The sequence below is a fragment of the Heteronotia binoei genome, chromosome 4 (assembly GCF_032191835.1).
Source record: "Heteronotia binoei isolate CCM8104 ecotype False Entrance Well chromosome 4, APGP_CSIRO_Hbin_v1, whole genome shotgun sequence".
Classification (NCBI taxonomy): Eukaryota; Metazoa; Chordata; class Lepidosauria; order Squamata; family Gekkonidae; genus Heteronotia; species Heteronotia binoei.
Window position 1 is genome coordinate 97047576 of NC_083226.1, and position 16072 is coordinate 97063647.

The 16072-nt window shown below is 40.9% G+C and overlaps 1 protein-coding gene across 1 annotated transcript in view; it reads right to left on the bottom strand.

Annotated features, from left to right (window-relative positions):
* Positions 1-15675, bottom strand: part of HSD17B4 (hydroxysteroid 17-beta dehydrogenase 4) — a 127416-nt gene extending 111741 nt beyond the window's left edge. The window contains exons 1-2 of the mRNA XM_060235553.1: positions 15528-15675; positions 5840-5893 (exon numbers count right to left, since the gene is read on the bottom strand). Coding sequence (XP_060091536.1) covers positions 5840-5893; positions 15528-15585 — 112 coding nt within the window. The 5' untranslated portion in view covers positions 15586-15675. The remainder of the gene's footprint in view (positions 1-5839; positions 5894-15527) is intronic.
* Between the last annotated feature and the right edge of the window lie 397 nt (positions 15676-16072).

The following is a 16072-nucleotide window of genomic DNA, read 5'->3' on the forward strand; positions in this document are numbered from 1 at the left end:
TGGACTCCCAGTAGCTCATTTATCTCAATTAGCCGGCAAACTTGAGTCTCAGTCAATCTATGAGCAGCAGATAAGCAGTTTCTAACAAGAAAAAGTTATTTAGCACCTTTTTAAGTTTGTAGTCTTCCGAGCTCAAAACAAGCCGCGGCAGCAGCGGCCGGAAACCAGAACCTCCCCCAGGTACATGGATGAACATGGGTTATTGAGAAAGACTCAGCATGAGTTCTGTAAGGGAAGATCTTGCCTCACTAACCAGCTGCATTTCTTTGAGGGGGTGAACAAACATGCGGACAAAGGAGACCCAATAGATGTTTTTTACCTTGACTTCCAGAAAGCTTTTGATAAAGTTCCTCATCAAAGGCTCCTTAGAAAGCTCAAGAATCATGGAGTAAAAGGACAAATCCTCTTGTGGATCAAAAACTGATTAATTAATAGAAAGCAGAGAGTGAGGATAAATGGGCAGTCTTCGCAGTGGAGGACAGTAAGCAGTGGGGTGCCGCAGAGCTCGGTACTGGGTCCCATGTTCTTTAACTTGTTCATAAATTATTCGGAGTTGGGAGTAAGCAGTGAAGTGGCCAAGTTTGCAGATGACACTAAATTGTTCAGGGTGGTGAGAACCAGAGACGATTGTGAGGCACTCCAAAGGAATCTGTTGAGGCTGGGTGAGTGGGCGTCAACGTGGCAGATGAGATTCAATGTGGCCAAGTGCAAAGTAATGCACATTGGGGCCAAGAATCCCAGCTACAAATACAAGTTGATGGGGTGTGAACTGGCAGAGACTGACCAAGAGAGAGATCTTGGGGTCATGGTAGATAACTCACTGAAAATGTCAAGACAGTGTGCAATTGCAATAAAAAAGGCCAACGCCATGCTGGAAATTATTAGGAAGGGAATTGAAAACAAATCAGCCAGTATCATAACGCCCCTGTAAAAATCGATGGTGCGGTCTCATTTGGAATACTGTGTGCAATTCTGGTCACCGCACCTCAAAAAGGATATTATAGCATTGGAAAAAGTGCAGAAAAGGTCAACTGATTAAAGGTTTGGAACACTTTCCCTATGAAGAAATGTTAAAACGCTTGGGGCTCTTTAGCTTGGAGAAACGTCGACTGCGGGGTGACATGATAGAGGTTTACAAGATAATGCTTGGGATGGAGAAAGTAGAGAAAGAAGTACTTTTCTCCCTCTCACAATACAAGAACTCGTGGGCATTCGATGAAATTGCTGAGCAGTCAGGTTAAAATGGATAAAAGGAAGTACTTCTTTACCCAAAGGGTGATTAACATGTGGAATTCACTGCCACAGGAGGTGGTGGTGGCTACAAGCATAGACAGCTTCAAGAGGGGGTTAGATAAAAATATGGAGCAGAGGTCCATCAGTGGCTATTAGCCACAGTGTATATATATATGTGTGTGTGTATATAAATATATATATATATATATATATATATTATATATAGGTAACATGGTGCTTAATGGAAGACACTTCCTCCTTCTTCTTGAACTCTCTGCCTGAACAAAGGAAGTCATCTGACTAACTGACCAAACAGACAAAACAGATTTTCCCGCTTCTAGACCTTAATTGACAGCAGTCAGTATCTTCTTCCCAGGTCATGCAGACAATAGGGAATCAGGCACAGTGTTAACCCTATAATGACTGGAACTTTAGAACATTGCAAAGAACATACAAAACAGATACATATTTCCAACAAAAGCTGCAGAGCCTTGTGAGCAAAAATTCTACTTTGTGAGCTACTGGCATTAAAGTTGTGAGCTACTGCATAAATTATTGTGCTCTGGAGGTCATCCTTCCTGAGCTAAGACAAAAATGTGTGAGCTGGAGGCTAAAAATCTGTGAGCTAGCTCACACTAACTCAGCTTAGAGGGAACACTGATCGCAACTATTCAAGAGTATATACTGACATATATTAAAATCTTCACAAGAAATATGGTATATGTCTGATATATGGCTAGTGATATAAAGGGAAAGTCTTTTAAATTCGAATATAGGCAGTTAAAATAGGCCAACATTAGAAAGCAAGAAATCTAACAGCCCACTAGCTAACAGCTCAACAACAATTCAGGCTCTTGCATAGAAACTCATTATGGAGAACTGTCCTTTGATCAGAAAAGCAGGATGATATGGTGGTTACAACACCTTAATGAAGTATGTGGACACAGTTAAAGATCTCTGTGAATTATGCCAGCTGGAGTTGCATAACACAATGCATACATGAGAGATCTTATAAAATGTTAAGGCATATAACAACCAGTTCTTAATCTTGACTGTTGATGATAGGTTAGTACACAAGGCAAAAGTTCAATAGTACTTATCTATAGGTCAAACACTAAGAAGAGCATGCAAAAGTGAAACTATGGTAAATAAAGACTGAAAATAACATCTTTGCTTGACAGCACTAGTGATTATGGTGAAAAGGAGATACTGATTTCAGGATTTCTGATGGATCTCTGCTCCATATTTTTATCTAACCCCCTCTTGAAAGTGGCCATGCTTGTGGCCGCCACCACCTCCTGTGGCAGTGAATTCCACATGTTAATCACCCTTTGGGTGAAGAAGTACTTCCCTGACCATACATATGACATTTGAGGAAATATTGTCCATTGTGCAGCACTTTGTTGCTGTACCACAAATTCAGTTATTTTTGTGCTACTTCCTGCATTTGTGTCTTTCTTGAACTGGCAGAAAATACGTGATTTGTAGCTGGTATCTTTCAGGTGCTAGGTGGCAGATGGTTTCAGAAATATTTTGGAACCAAGTCACACAGAGTTTTGGGACCTTCCTATGATTCCCTTCCATAGAGATCTCCACTGTAAGGCTACTACAACATAACACCTTCTAGTGAGGAAAAAAACAGGGTGTTCAATTAAAAATGGTCAGGGCTTTTTTTGAGCAGGAATGCACAGGAACATAGTTCCGGCTGGCTTGGCATCAGAGGCTGTGGCCTAATATGCAAATGTGTTCCTGCTGAGCTTTTTCTACAAAAGAAACCCTGTGTGAAACAATGGTGACATCAAAAGCTGTGGCCTAATATGCAAATGAGTGCCTGCTGGGCTTTACTTTGCACTTGGCCACATTGAATCTCATCTGCCACGTTGACGCCCACTCACCCAGCCTCAACAGATTACACAAAAACATGTTGTCTCCCTCTGCATGGGTAAACAGGTCCTTTGGATTGCAGCTACTAAATCTACAAGGTAACAAACAGCTTGGAATTACAGAAAAGCTGTTTGGCAGCAAAAGAGTTTTGCATACTGCTAGAATTGCAAACCTCAACAAATGAATGGGACATTTGTTCTCAAAAGGTACAAAGCTGCCTTAAAATATTTAAAGCCTTGGTTCCTGCATAGGCTTATAGTGAAGCTCTGCAAGTTCTAGACTGCCTGGGAAGCTGAGTAGCACATTTTCCCTGACTAGATTCAGGTCCTTGAACAATTCAGGCGATGTTTCAGAGGATGGTTTGGAAGCTTGGAAATAAGGCCAGAGTTCACATACTCCTCTCCTTCTCACAGTTTGTTTCAATTTAGGATTCTGAAGATTGACGCAATCTTGGTACAAAACAGTTTAGTTTTTTTTGTAGTCTTCATTAGAAAGCTTCTCTTCATTTGTTAGTACACCCAGATTCGTTTTCGAATCAAAGTCTTCAAAGTTAGCAGTATAATCTCTTGATTTCTAATTGCTTTTGTTACTCAGATCATTTTTGTGCCTTAGGGAAGGCTAGCATTTGATTTTCTTGTCTTCTACCTCAGGAAGACATTTACAGACACTTCATGGTGAAAGGCCACAGTGAACCAGAGCATGGGATCAGTCAATACTTTGTGGAATTGCTGGTTATCATGACCACTAGAATATACATGGTTTGTATCCAAAGATGTTTGGGATGTGCTAACATTCACAAAGCAATATTGCAAATTAGCATCTTGGTGTTGGTAGGGTATAAAATAAAACATGCTCAACTCATTGCCAATTTATAGCTTCAACAGCATTTTGTTGTAAAATTGGATAATCTTGTCTATTATAGGACTGAGTCAAAATGCTCCCTCTAAATATAATGGAATTATTCATTCATATGGAAAGCCCATCCTCTGCATGAGCTCCTGGGAAACAACAGTTATTCATTAAAGGAGCCATTTGGCTCTGTGCCAAATGACTTTTTGCCTGGTTTGAAGTTGTCAAACTATCATAAGAACATAAGAGAAGCCATGTTGGATCAGGCCAATGGCCCATCCAGTCCAACACTGTGTGTCACACAGTGGCCAAAAAAATTACATATATATATACATACACACACACTGTGGCTAACAGCCACTGATGGACCTCTGCTCCATATTTTTAACTAACCCCCTCTTGAAGCTGTCTATGCTTGTAGCCACTGCCACCTCCTGTGGCAGTGAATTCCACATGTTAATCACCCTTTGGGTGAAGAAGTACTTCCTTTTATCCGTTTTAACCTGTCTGCTCAGCAATTTCATCGAATGCCCACGAGTTCTTGTATTGTGAGAAAGGGAGAAAAGTACTTCTTTCTCTACTTTCTCCATCCCATGCATTATCTTGTAAACCTCTATCATGTCACCCCGCAGTCAACGTTTCTCCAAGCTAAAGAGCCCCAAGCGTATCCTAAGCAAAATAATGCTATATGGTACCAGTGAAGTTAGTTGCTGACGCCTCTGGGCAGAGTGGAAGCATCTGTCTGCCTAAATCCATCTACCAACAAGAAGGTCCAATTAATTTCCATGCAACGTACTGGCATAAGTAAATGCGCTTAGGATTGTAAGTGTCATCAAGTGCAGCTGGAAGCAAATAAAATAGGGCAATACAGTTTTGTGATTAACAGAAAGGCATTGTCCCTATCACTGTGGCATAAAAACACTCACATATTTTGTATATCTCTTATCATATTTCATTAACCTGGAAATTAACCAAAACCACTGTAGAGCAGCTGCATCAGATTAGTATTATGAAATCAGGTTCAAACCCCCACTCAGACCTGAAACTCTCTAGGTCCGTCACTTACTGTCACCCTGCTTATCTCAAAGGGCTTGTTTGATGATAAAATAGAGAAAGGGATTTATTTTTATTTAGCTATTTCTCTCATCATTCTCTTCTGTATTTTACCCTCACAATCACCACACTATGAGATAGGATTTTGATTTTGTGTGTGTGTGAATTAGAGAGAGAGAGAGAGAGGGGGGGGGGGGAGAGGGAGAGAGAGATATTGATTGATTATCCTAAAGTTACCCATCAAGCTTTCATGGCAGGGTGGGGATTTGAACCTGGTCTCTCACATTGTAATCTGAGATCTTTACAGTTGCTCTTAATATGCTGGATCTTTACATGTGCTCTTCAGTTGCCTTTAATGCACCAGATGACGTTCTTGCCAATAAAGGCTGACTATGTGCAAAAGTTCATGTCAAGTTACCTTTATTTATAGTATACTTCATAAACAGTATTTTCTAAGACACTTTTTCCAAAATTTCACATGGCTTTATCCTGTCACAAGTACCTTTGATTTTGGACAGAATTAATATCAAACTAGCTATAAAAACCATCTAGCATTTGGTTCCCCATAAGAATTAGCTGCACTTTTGACAGAAAAGCTGTACCATTAAGTGTTATGCAAGACACAAACACTTCTGCCCAGCCATCTAAATTAAGTCAGAAAAGTTTCAACAGAAAAGCAGCTCAGTAAGGGAAATGACCTTCAAGAGTTCAGAAAGAAATGATTAATTAAAAAGTTCAAAGTTGACAGAACAACTTGCAGCATTTTAACTAACAGCAATGAAGACAAAGGTTGCTGGCAGAAGATCAAAAGTAAACTTACCAACCACAGAAGCTCCTCTTTCAGCAAAAGCCAGTGCATATGCTCGGCCCAATCCTAGTAGGAATTAAAGACAAAGAAATGTTAAAATTGCACCTAATTCAATTTAATGGGGAAAATACATAACCACAAAATAAAATTCATTCTGAAGTTGCCCCAGGTAAGAACATAAGAAAAGCCATGTTGGATAAGGCCAATGGTCCATCCAGTCCAACACTCTGTGTCACACAGTGGCCAATACACACACACACACACACACACACACACACACACACTGTGGCTAATAGCCACTGATGGACCACGGGCTCCATATTTTTATCTAACCCCCTCTTGAAGCTGGCTATGCTTGTAGCTGCCACCACCTCCTGTGGCAGTGAATTCCACATGTTAATCACCCTTTGGGTGAAGAAGTACTTCCTTCTACCCGTTTTAACTCGACTGCTCAGCAATTTCATTGAATGCCCAAGAGTTCTTGTATTGTGAGAAAGAGAGAAAAGTACTTCTTTCTCTACTTTCTCCATCCCATGCATTATCTTGTAAACCTCTATCATGTCACCTCGCAGCCGAAGCTCCAAAAATGCTAAGTTGTTTTATTAGCCTTTTAAACAGCATTTATTTTTTTTCTGTTTCTTTAGGTTGTTAATTGTTTGAAGCAGCTTAACAGCAACATAGTTAATTCTTCCTGGCCGACTTTTATCTCTTTGTTTTATAAATATCTGTTCTTTAGATATTTACTGGCTCGTTTCCCAGCTGATGTTTTTAGAGGAATAGCATGTAATTGCTTGCAACTTGAGAAGTTGCTAAATTTTGCCCTGGCTGAAAGAGGCTGTGTTTGGTGATGCATCCCTGCGGTTTAATATCAGCCTGAGCCAAGGAAATAATGCAGTTACTTTTTGCTATTACATTTTGAGACTAATATGGGTGTGTCTAAGCGTAGAAGAGACCAAGAGGAACCTTTATTACCTCCTCCTAAGCAAAAGAGAATTGGAGACTTTTACTCTGCACAAATTCCAACCTCCAATCGTTTTGAGATTCTGGCTGACTATAATGATGATTTAAATAAACCAGCTTTAAATGAATCAGCCTTAACCAAACAAAAACTTGGTGATTCACACCCAGTAATTAATACCAGCTGTAAGCCGGAGGGGGCAGTGCGGAGTCCTCTAAGCAGCACTGAGTGCAACAACTCTAATGACCCATCTGATTTGATCAGCCTTGTTGCTATAACAGTTGAGCACATCTATAATCAACTAAAACTGCTGCATAGCAAAATTGATCATGCCAGTAAGCAGATCTCTTACTTTGGAAAGAGACTCCAGGAACTGGGAGAGATTGAATCTCCAAAAAAACCCTTTTTGGATAGTTATCCCAAGACTGCCTTTCCAAAGCAAGTAACAAAGTCAACAACAGGTTACAAATTAAAATCTTCATCCGATGAGCGAGAGCAACTTTATAAACTCATCCTCACCCCAAACAAAATCTGTTTAACCATCTGCAACTACAAGGGGAGGGGCCCTTTGTGGAACTCTATGCAACTATCCAAAAGACATCTAAAAACTTTATTCCCAGGGGAAACGGCTTGGATTGATCTACATGAGATAGATTTCTTTGATGCTTGTTCCCAGTCACAGAGGGTGCTTTTATCATTTAGGTCAGCGCAGATTCCTCAGCTTCTGTTGCGATCAAAAAAATATCTCTCATCCAAAGGAAACTTCCCTACGCGCGTCTTTAAGAATGAAATCATTCTACCCCTGATTCATCGAAAGAAATATCTAGACCTACAGGATAACTCTTCAATAGTTGCAGATAGATCAGGTGACATCTTGAATGCAAACACTTCATCCGCCACAGCAAATTTGTCACCTCAATCTTACCCTCTTAATGAATCTATGGAGGTTCTTTCTGCAACCAACATCTTGGAAGACAATATTAGAGATCAGTTCCAATCCCTTCAGTCTTATGATCAACAAGACATTTTAAAAAGACTAGACTTGTTGAAAGAAAGCCTCTTATTGAAGCAGAGTGAGCAGCAAAAGAGCTCTTCTGGGTCTTCTTCTATCGAGTTGAGAGAGCTTCAAGATGTGCCTTTGATCGACCTAGATCAACAAGATCCTCCTCACTCTTCAATTTCCATTTGCCCTCCTTTAACAAACTCGAATGTGGATAATACGATATCTACTTTCCCATCTGAGATTTCACTAACCACTTACCCCCAACCTGAAATCAGGCTGCCTTCGGAAAGGCTGGTCGTTGCTGAAATCCATCCAGCGCCCACCACGTCTATGGACAATTCCATCAATCCTAAGGATAATTTCATCTGGCCAAGCCTTTGTGAACTTAGCAAAAATATTTCTAGGGGCCTCAAAAAGGAAGGTATGATTTTTGTTTCTTCCTGCTTGCCAAACCAATTTTCCCAAGATGACTGACTGAGATCCTCTTCATTGTCTTCAGTTTCAAATACTTCTCCATTATTGGACATTAAGATCATCTCGTGGAACATGGCTGGTTGGTGGAATAAATCCAAGATGCTGAATTTATTAGTTACCTTAAGAACTTTGATGTCATCTTACTCCAAGAGACTTGGTCCCAAAGTCCGATTCATCTTGAAGGTTATAAATCCTACTCGCTCCCAGCCTTTATAACCAACTCAAGAGGCCATTTTCAAATGGGTTTGTCTATATTTGTGTCTCTTCTTCATAATTCTGTAGGCATCCGCCTACAGGCTGGAAGTGTTATGGAACAAGCTATCAAGCTTGATTATGGGAATCTTTCTATGATTTTGGTAAACATATATATCCCTCCTGCCCTAGATAAATTGGCCCTTTTACAACATTGGGAACGTTTGAATGTAATTGTGAGTGAATTGGAAACCAAATTTCCCTCTTTTGAAATAATAATAGCAAGAGATTTTAATACAAGAGTGGGCAATGATGATAAAATCTTTTTTAAGGCCCTTAACCTCAATCTAGATGATACCTTACCACCTTTTTTTTCCTATAGGAGGCAATCTAAAGATAGCTATTCAAATTTGGCAGGCATTTGCTTTGCCAAATTTTGTATCCAACACAATAGGGTCTGGTTAAATGGTTTGGAAAGATTTTCTCATTTGGGGGATTTTACATTCATTTCTAAGAAAGGTTGCAGTATAATTGATTATATTACTGTCCCTTTCTCACTAGAATTTTACATAAAAGATTTCTGTATAGGTGATCTCATTATTAGTGATCACCTTCCACTTATCTTGACCCTTCATACAGAGTCTTCTCCAGACTCTTCCCTTAATCCCTCTATACACTTGTTGGAGTCTTCGTCCTTACAAAAAATCTGCTGGAATAGTCAGACTAAACACCCTGAACAATTTAGTGTCATCTGCAAACTTGGCCACTTCACTGCTCATTCCCAACTCCAAATCATTTATGAACAAGTTAAAGAGCATGGGACCGAGTACTGAGCCCTGCGGCACCCCATTGCTTACCGTCCTTCACTGCGAAGACAGCCCATTTATACTCACTCGCTGTTTCCTATTAATTAGTCAGTTTTTGATCCGCAAGAGGACCTGTCCTTTTACTCCATGACTCTCAAGCTTACTAAGGAGCCTTTGATGAGGAACTTTATCAAAAGCTTTCTGGAAGTCAAGGTAAACAACATCCATTGGGTCTCCTTCATCCACGTTTGTTCACCCCGTCAAAGAAATGTAACAGGTTATTGAAGCAAGATCTTCCCTTACAGAACCCATGCTGAGTCTCCTCAAAAACTTGTGTTCATCAATGTGCCTACTCATTCTGTCCTTGATAATGGTTTCTACCAACTTTCCCGGTATTGAAGTCAGACTGACTGTCCTGTAATTTCCCGGATCTCCTCTGGAACCTTTTTAAAGATGGGGGTGACATTTGCTACCTTCCAATCCTCAGGAACAGAGGCAGATTTCAATGAAAGATTACATATATGGTCAAGAGATCCAAGTTCAACTTTGAGTTCTTTCAGAACACTTGGATGTATGCCATCCGGACCTGGTGACTTATTAGTTTTTAATTCATCTATCAGTTGTAGGACCTTCTCTCTTGTCACCTCAATCTGACTCAGGTCTTTCAACACCCCTTCCAAAATAAGTGGTTCTGGAGCGGGCAAACACTTCTCATCTTCCACAATGAAGACGGAGGCAAAAAATGCATTCAGCTTCTCAGCCATTGCCCTATCCTCCTTCAGTAATCCTTTTACCACTTGGTCATCCAAGGGCCCCACTGCCTCCCTGGCTGGTTTATTGCTTTTAATATACCTGAAGAAATTGTTATTGTTGGTCTTTATGTTTTTTGCAATATGCTCCTCATAGTCCCTTTTTGCCTTCCTGATCAGTCTTGCATTTGATTTGCCACAGCCTGGGTTCCCTTTTATTAATCTCACTTGGACTAGCCTTCCACTGCTTAAAGGAGTCCTTCTTATCTTTTACAGCTTCCATTACTTTGTTTGTAAACCATGCAGCCCTTTTCTTATACCTGTTCGTACCTTTCCTAACTTGTGGTATATATTTTATCTGAGCTTCTAGGATTGTAGTTTTAAATAGCATCCAAGCTTCCCCAAGGGTTTTGACTGTATTTACCTTTCCTTTCAGTTTCCTCTTCACATGCCTCCTCATCTCAGAGAGTTTACCTCTTTTAAAGTTAAACGTGGTTGTGCTGGTCTTTTGGGACAACTCTCTATTTATACAAATGGTGAAATGAATAACGTTATGGTCACTGCTCCCAAGCGATGTGATCATTTTTACATCTCTCACCAAGTCTTGGGCATTACTTAGGACCACATCCAGGATCGCCCCACCCCTGGTAGGTTCTGGGACCATCTGCTCCATAGCACAGTCATTGAGAGCATCTAGAAACTCAATCTCTTTCTCTCGACCAGAACACGTATTGACCCAATCAATCTGCAGGTAGTTAAAATCACCTATTACGACACAGTTTTTACGTTAAGCCACTATCTTCAATCCTTCCATCATATTATAATCATCCTCTATCTTTTGATTTGGTGGGCGATAAACTCTCATAGTTAAATTTCCTTTTGGGCCCTCTATTTCGACCCAAATAATTTCTAGAAGGGAATCTAATTCTCTGACATCAGTTTTACTGGACTGTATTCCCTCTCTGACATACAGAGCTACCCCACCTCCAACCCTTCCCTCTGTATCCTTCTGATATAACTTATATCCAGGAATCACCGTGTCCCACTGATTCTCCTCATTCCACCAAGGTTCTGAAATTCCCACAATGTCTATGTTTTCTCCCAACACTATACATTCCAACTCACCAATTTTACTTTGAACACTTCTAGCATTTGTATACAAACATCTATAATTTCCCAGGCAAGCTAAGCCCACAACCTTCCTCCAGCAAAGCCTCGAGACTTTGGCAGATAGTCCATACTGTTTGTCACCATCTCAGTGGACAACTCTGATCCATTACCAGTAAAAAAAGTAACAGCTAACCCTTCATCTCTTTGAGATGAGTCTTCCCGAACCAGAGACATTTCATCTCCTGTCGGCTTTCCCCCAAGATTTAGTTAAAAACTGCTCCGCCACCTTTTTGATTTTAAGCTCCAGCAGCCTGGTTTTATCTGGGGATAAGTGCAGACCGTCTCTTTTGTGCAGCTCCCGCTTGTTCCAGAAAGCATCTCAATGCCTAACAAACTTAAACCCTTCCTCCCTATACCATCGTCTCATCCACACATTGAGACTTCTAATTTGTGCCTGTCTCTCCAGCCCTGCACGTGGAACAGGTAGCACTTCTGAGAAGGCTACCTTGGAGGTCCTGCTTTAAGTCTTCTGCCAGCAGCCTACATTTTTCCTCCACCTCACAACTGCATTTCCCCACATCGTTGGTGCCAACATGCACCTCGACCACTGGCTCCTCCCCAGCACTGTCTATCAGCCTATCTACTACACGCGTAATGTTCGCACCAGGCAGGCAAGTCACCATACGGTCAGTACGCGGTTTTGCCACCCAGCTGTCTACTTGCCTAAGGATTGAATCACCAACTACCAAGACTCCCCCTCTCTCCCTGCCCAGGGATGGTTCCTTGGCGCGAAAGGATACCCGCTCACCAACTGAAGAAGAGGTCCCTTCTGAGGGCACATTCCCCTTATCTTCAGCACGGTGCCCTGTTCCCTCTTCACCCTCATGCTCCCTGGTAGCAACGGGGCTGCGACGATCAGATTGGGGCTAATCTAATACGTCCCTGAGAGTCTTCTCCGAGTGCCTAATTGACTGTCTCTGCTTCTCCAGGTCAGTCACCTCGGCCTCAAGGGTACGAACTTGTTGCCTGAGGACCAGGAGCTCCTTGCATCGAGCACACATCCAAGACTTCTGTCCTGTAGCAGATAGTCATACATGTGACACTCAGTGCAAAACACTGGAAAGCCCCCACCCCCCTACCTTCATGACAGCTTTTCTAAAAATATACAGTCCCGTTTTAAATCCTGTTTATTTACGTGGCTCCCCTTCTGGAGGGTCAACTTACCTTATTGAGAACACAAGGAAAATAGGGATCTCGGTTCCTGGTCCTTACACAGCCCCCAGGCTAGGAGGCACAGGCTAAGCGCCCTTTAGCTCTTGCCCTCTGGCAAGGCGCAGCTTAATAATGCAAAGAGGATGCGGAACACAGGCACTCCTAATCAATCAGCAACAATCACCTTCAGCCCACTCAAACCAAACAAACAGCAGTTCCCCAGCAGCCACAAACTCAGAATTTTCAGCAGACACACAAACTCAAAATTTTTCAGCAACTCCCCCAGCTGCTTAGAAAGCCAAACCTCACCCTTATAGCATTTATTCTCTGCTCTCTCTCAGATCTTCTCTGCTCTCTCTCAGAGCTCTCTGAAATGTGCTCAGCCTCTGGCAAGGCGGAGCTTAATAATGCAAAGAGGGTGCGGAATACAGGCACTCCTAATCAATCAGCAACAATCACCTTCAGCCCACTCAAACCAAACAGACAGCAGTTCCCCAGCAACCACAAACTCAGAATTTTCAGCAGTCGCACAAACTCAGAAATTCTCAGCAACTTCCCCAGCTGCTTAGAAAGCCAAACTTCACCCTTATAGAACTCTCTCTGCTCCTCCTATTCTCTGCTCTCTCTCACAGCATCTCTGCTCTGTCTCAGAGCTCTCTGAAATGAGAGACCAGGTAGACCAGGGCAATCAGATATTGGGAAGTTCAACAGCCTCAGAAACAGAAGGCTAATGTTAGAGACACTCCAGCTTATTCAGTGATCATGTACCCAGAAAGGCCATCCCAGAAGAAGCTATGTTTACACTCTAAGCAAATTCTAGTGCTTTCTGCTTCAGATGCCCTTATAATAAACTGCAAAACATTAACAAATCAAAGTTCCCAACCATATTTTAATCTTTCATGATAGATGAAGGAAATAAATAGTAACCAAGTTAGTAGGAAAGGAAATAATACTAACCAAGTTAGTAATGCTGTCTTGCAAGTTTAACATCAGTAAATATACAACACTATAAAATGATGCAATTTTGTTTCTGTACACACCTCTCAACTTTGCTATTGTTGAGACTTTAGCTCCAAAAGCTCTTTCAATGGCCCAACTCTCTTCAAAAGTTTAAGATTCATGGATATTATAATTTCTTTCCACTGAAATAAACTTTTCTCCAAACAAACTGACAAGAGCATGTGGCTAGGCAAAAAAAAGCTACATACAAATTCAAAGAATCACCTTCACAGAATAAACAATATTCCTTCTCTGTTGTGCTTATTTAGAAGAATGTTCTCAAGCCACTCGTCGAGGAAGAACTGCTGCTATAATGAGATGGTAACACATGTTCCTAGATCCAAAGCTTCCTAAAAGCATTTCGTAGTTCAACATCACTTTAGATTTTCAGAGTTCCACAGTGCTTCCTATAGCAACAATTGTGCACCAGCTATTATTGAATGGAGCTTTCTACTGGTAGAATTAACTCGCTGTTTTTCAGCTAACATGTGCAATGTGATACTCTAGTGAGTTTTAAAGTTTTATGTGCATCTCTGATAGGCCATGAGCACCAAATAATCTTGCTTCCATGTAAATGTCATCCAGTTCTTTAAGGAAAGAGCTTTGATTCCAACAGACAACCAATGTGGATTATTTGTTTCCAAAGAAACAGGTGTGCAGTCTGTATATACCACTTAAGACACTCATATGCATATAAAGTCAACATCCTAAGTATCTTCACAAGGAAAATGGCCATTTTCAAAACTGTACAAGGAATTTTAAGAAACAAATACCGGTAGTTTATGAGAGATAGAAGCATGTTCTTGAAACTATAAGAGAAGCCACAACTCTATGGAACAGCACCAAATTAATATTTAGAGATCTCAGGTTCAATCCCCAGCATTTATAGATAAATGCAGAAAAGGACTTTCAGTATCACAGTTAGTGCATGTAGACAATACTGGGCTACACAAGGAAACACAGTTTCTTACCCCCATAAGGCTTTGAAAAACAGTCTGAGATAAACATTCTTGTATTGATAAAAATGATTGTTTTCATATATCTCACTATTAAGGCAGAACATAACTTACCATAAACATGTTGTAGCATGTCAGAAACTATTTCTTCAAAAACACCATTATGCAAATAAGACAATTATATTGAAATATACAACCTGTCTTTCTGGTATCAAGAAGCACTTGCGCTTTTTTTTAAGCATGTGATAAGAATAGGTAGTATAAGGAAAAGATATAGGGCCTACCATGTTCCTGGACAGATTTGTATGTAGAAAAAGATCAGAGTGAAATGTTGGATTTGTTTGTATTTATTTTGAAAATTTCTATACTTCCTGAGGGATTTCATGCTGAAACCAGAATGTCATACATTCAAAATTTCCCTGACCAGGGTGCACATTAAGCATATATCTTTCCAAGACAAACCAGCACACAGCATTACAAATTGTTACTCCATTAAAGAAACTTTTGATTTGATTTTCACTCCCAACATTACTCAACAATAAAGGTGAATGTCTGCTTGGCTGGACTATAAATCTAAGTTTAAAAGTTTTCAAAATGAAAGCTTTCACAATAGGGATTGTAATATTTAATCTGTAAAGTGTTGAATTACAATAAGGAATGCGGAGTCTTCAAACAGGTGATATCAATACTTTGAAAAAGGCTTGTTAAAACTAAGAAGCAAACTTCCTAGGGATTTATCCTGTTGAGTTACTAACAATATTATCCCACAAAGATTAGATGTAGTAGCTATCAAGTTGTGCAAATTAAAACAACTTGCCATTACTGGAGACCAGTGCCAGACTTATAAAGAACGACATTTCATCAAGAGAGCATCCAAATAATTTGGGTCCAGTTTTTAAGTATTTAGGGATATTAATATTTAAAGCAAGCCTTAAACAATGCTAACAGGTGGACTTAATATGCAATTGTTTTACGATTCCACCACCACCATCACCCTCCCTCACTTGGGAACGCTCAGAAGCATCTACCAGAGTACCAGGTTACTCGGAATTTTTAAGCTTGGCCCTTGGACGTAATTTCATTTAACGTTAATGCTTTCTCACAACAGATCTGCACACAGGATCCCTTTTTCCATTTATCCTTCAGCTACCTGTGATCAAGAACCCTACAGACTAACACCCATCACTTTTCCTTTCTGCAGCCCAAGAAATTACTCCTGAGCAACCAAGGTCGCTGCTTACCTCCCCCGGCACCTGTCACCAAGACCACTCGCCCGTCAAACCTCAACGGAGCAGCCATACCGCACGAACACCCCACAGGCTTTCCGCCTAAGAAAGCTGCGGAGCCAGCAAACAGCGCAGAGTAAATGGGAGAGAAGCCGGGCAAAGGGCGCAGGAACAACGCGTGCGCAATGGATTCACTGCATCCTGGGAAATGTAGTTTGATTACTGGCGTTCCTTGTGCTGGAAAGCAAGGCGTGGAACCGGGGAGCGAGGGTACTAAAATGGCACATCGTGCACAGGCTATGCATGCACGGCAGTAAGCAAAGTGGAAAGCTCCAGTTATTTTGAGGTCTCGGGTTCTCTATGGACGTCTGTTTATTTCTATGGGAAGGAAATGGTAAAAGCTGTTGAGGCTTTTGTAAACAAACCGTATTGGATGAGATGCAACCGGAAAGAGCTGATGTGAGTGGACAAACATAACTGAATCTTTGGAAAATTTAGAAAGAAAGAAACCTTGCGAGTCGGTAACTGCTGTGTTGCTATTGCTATTTTCAAGATTGCAT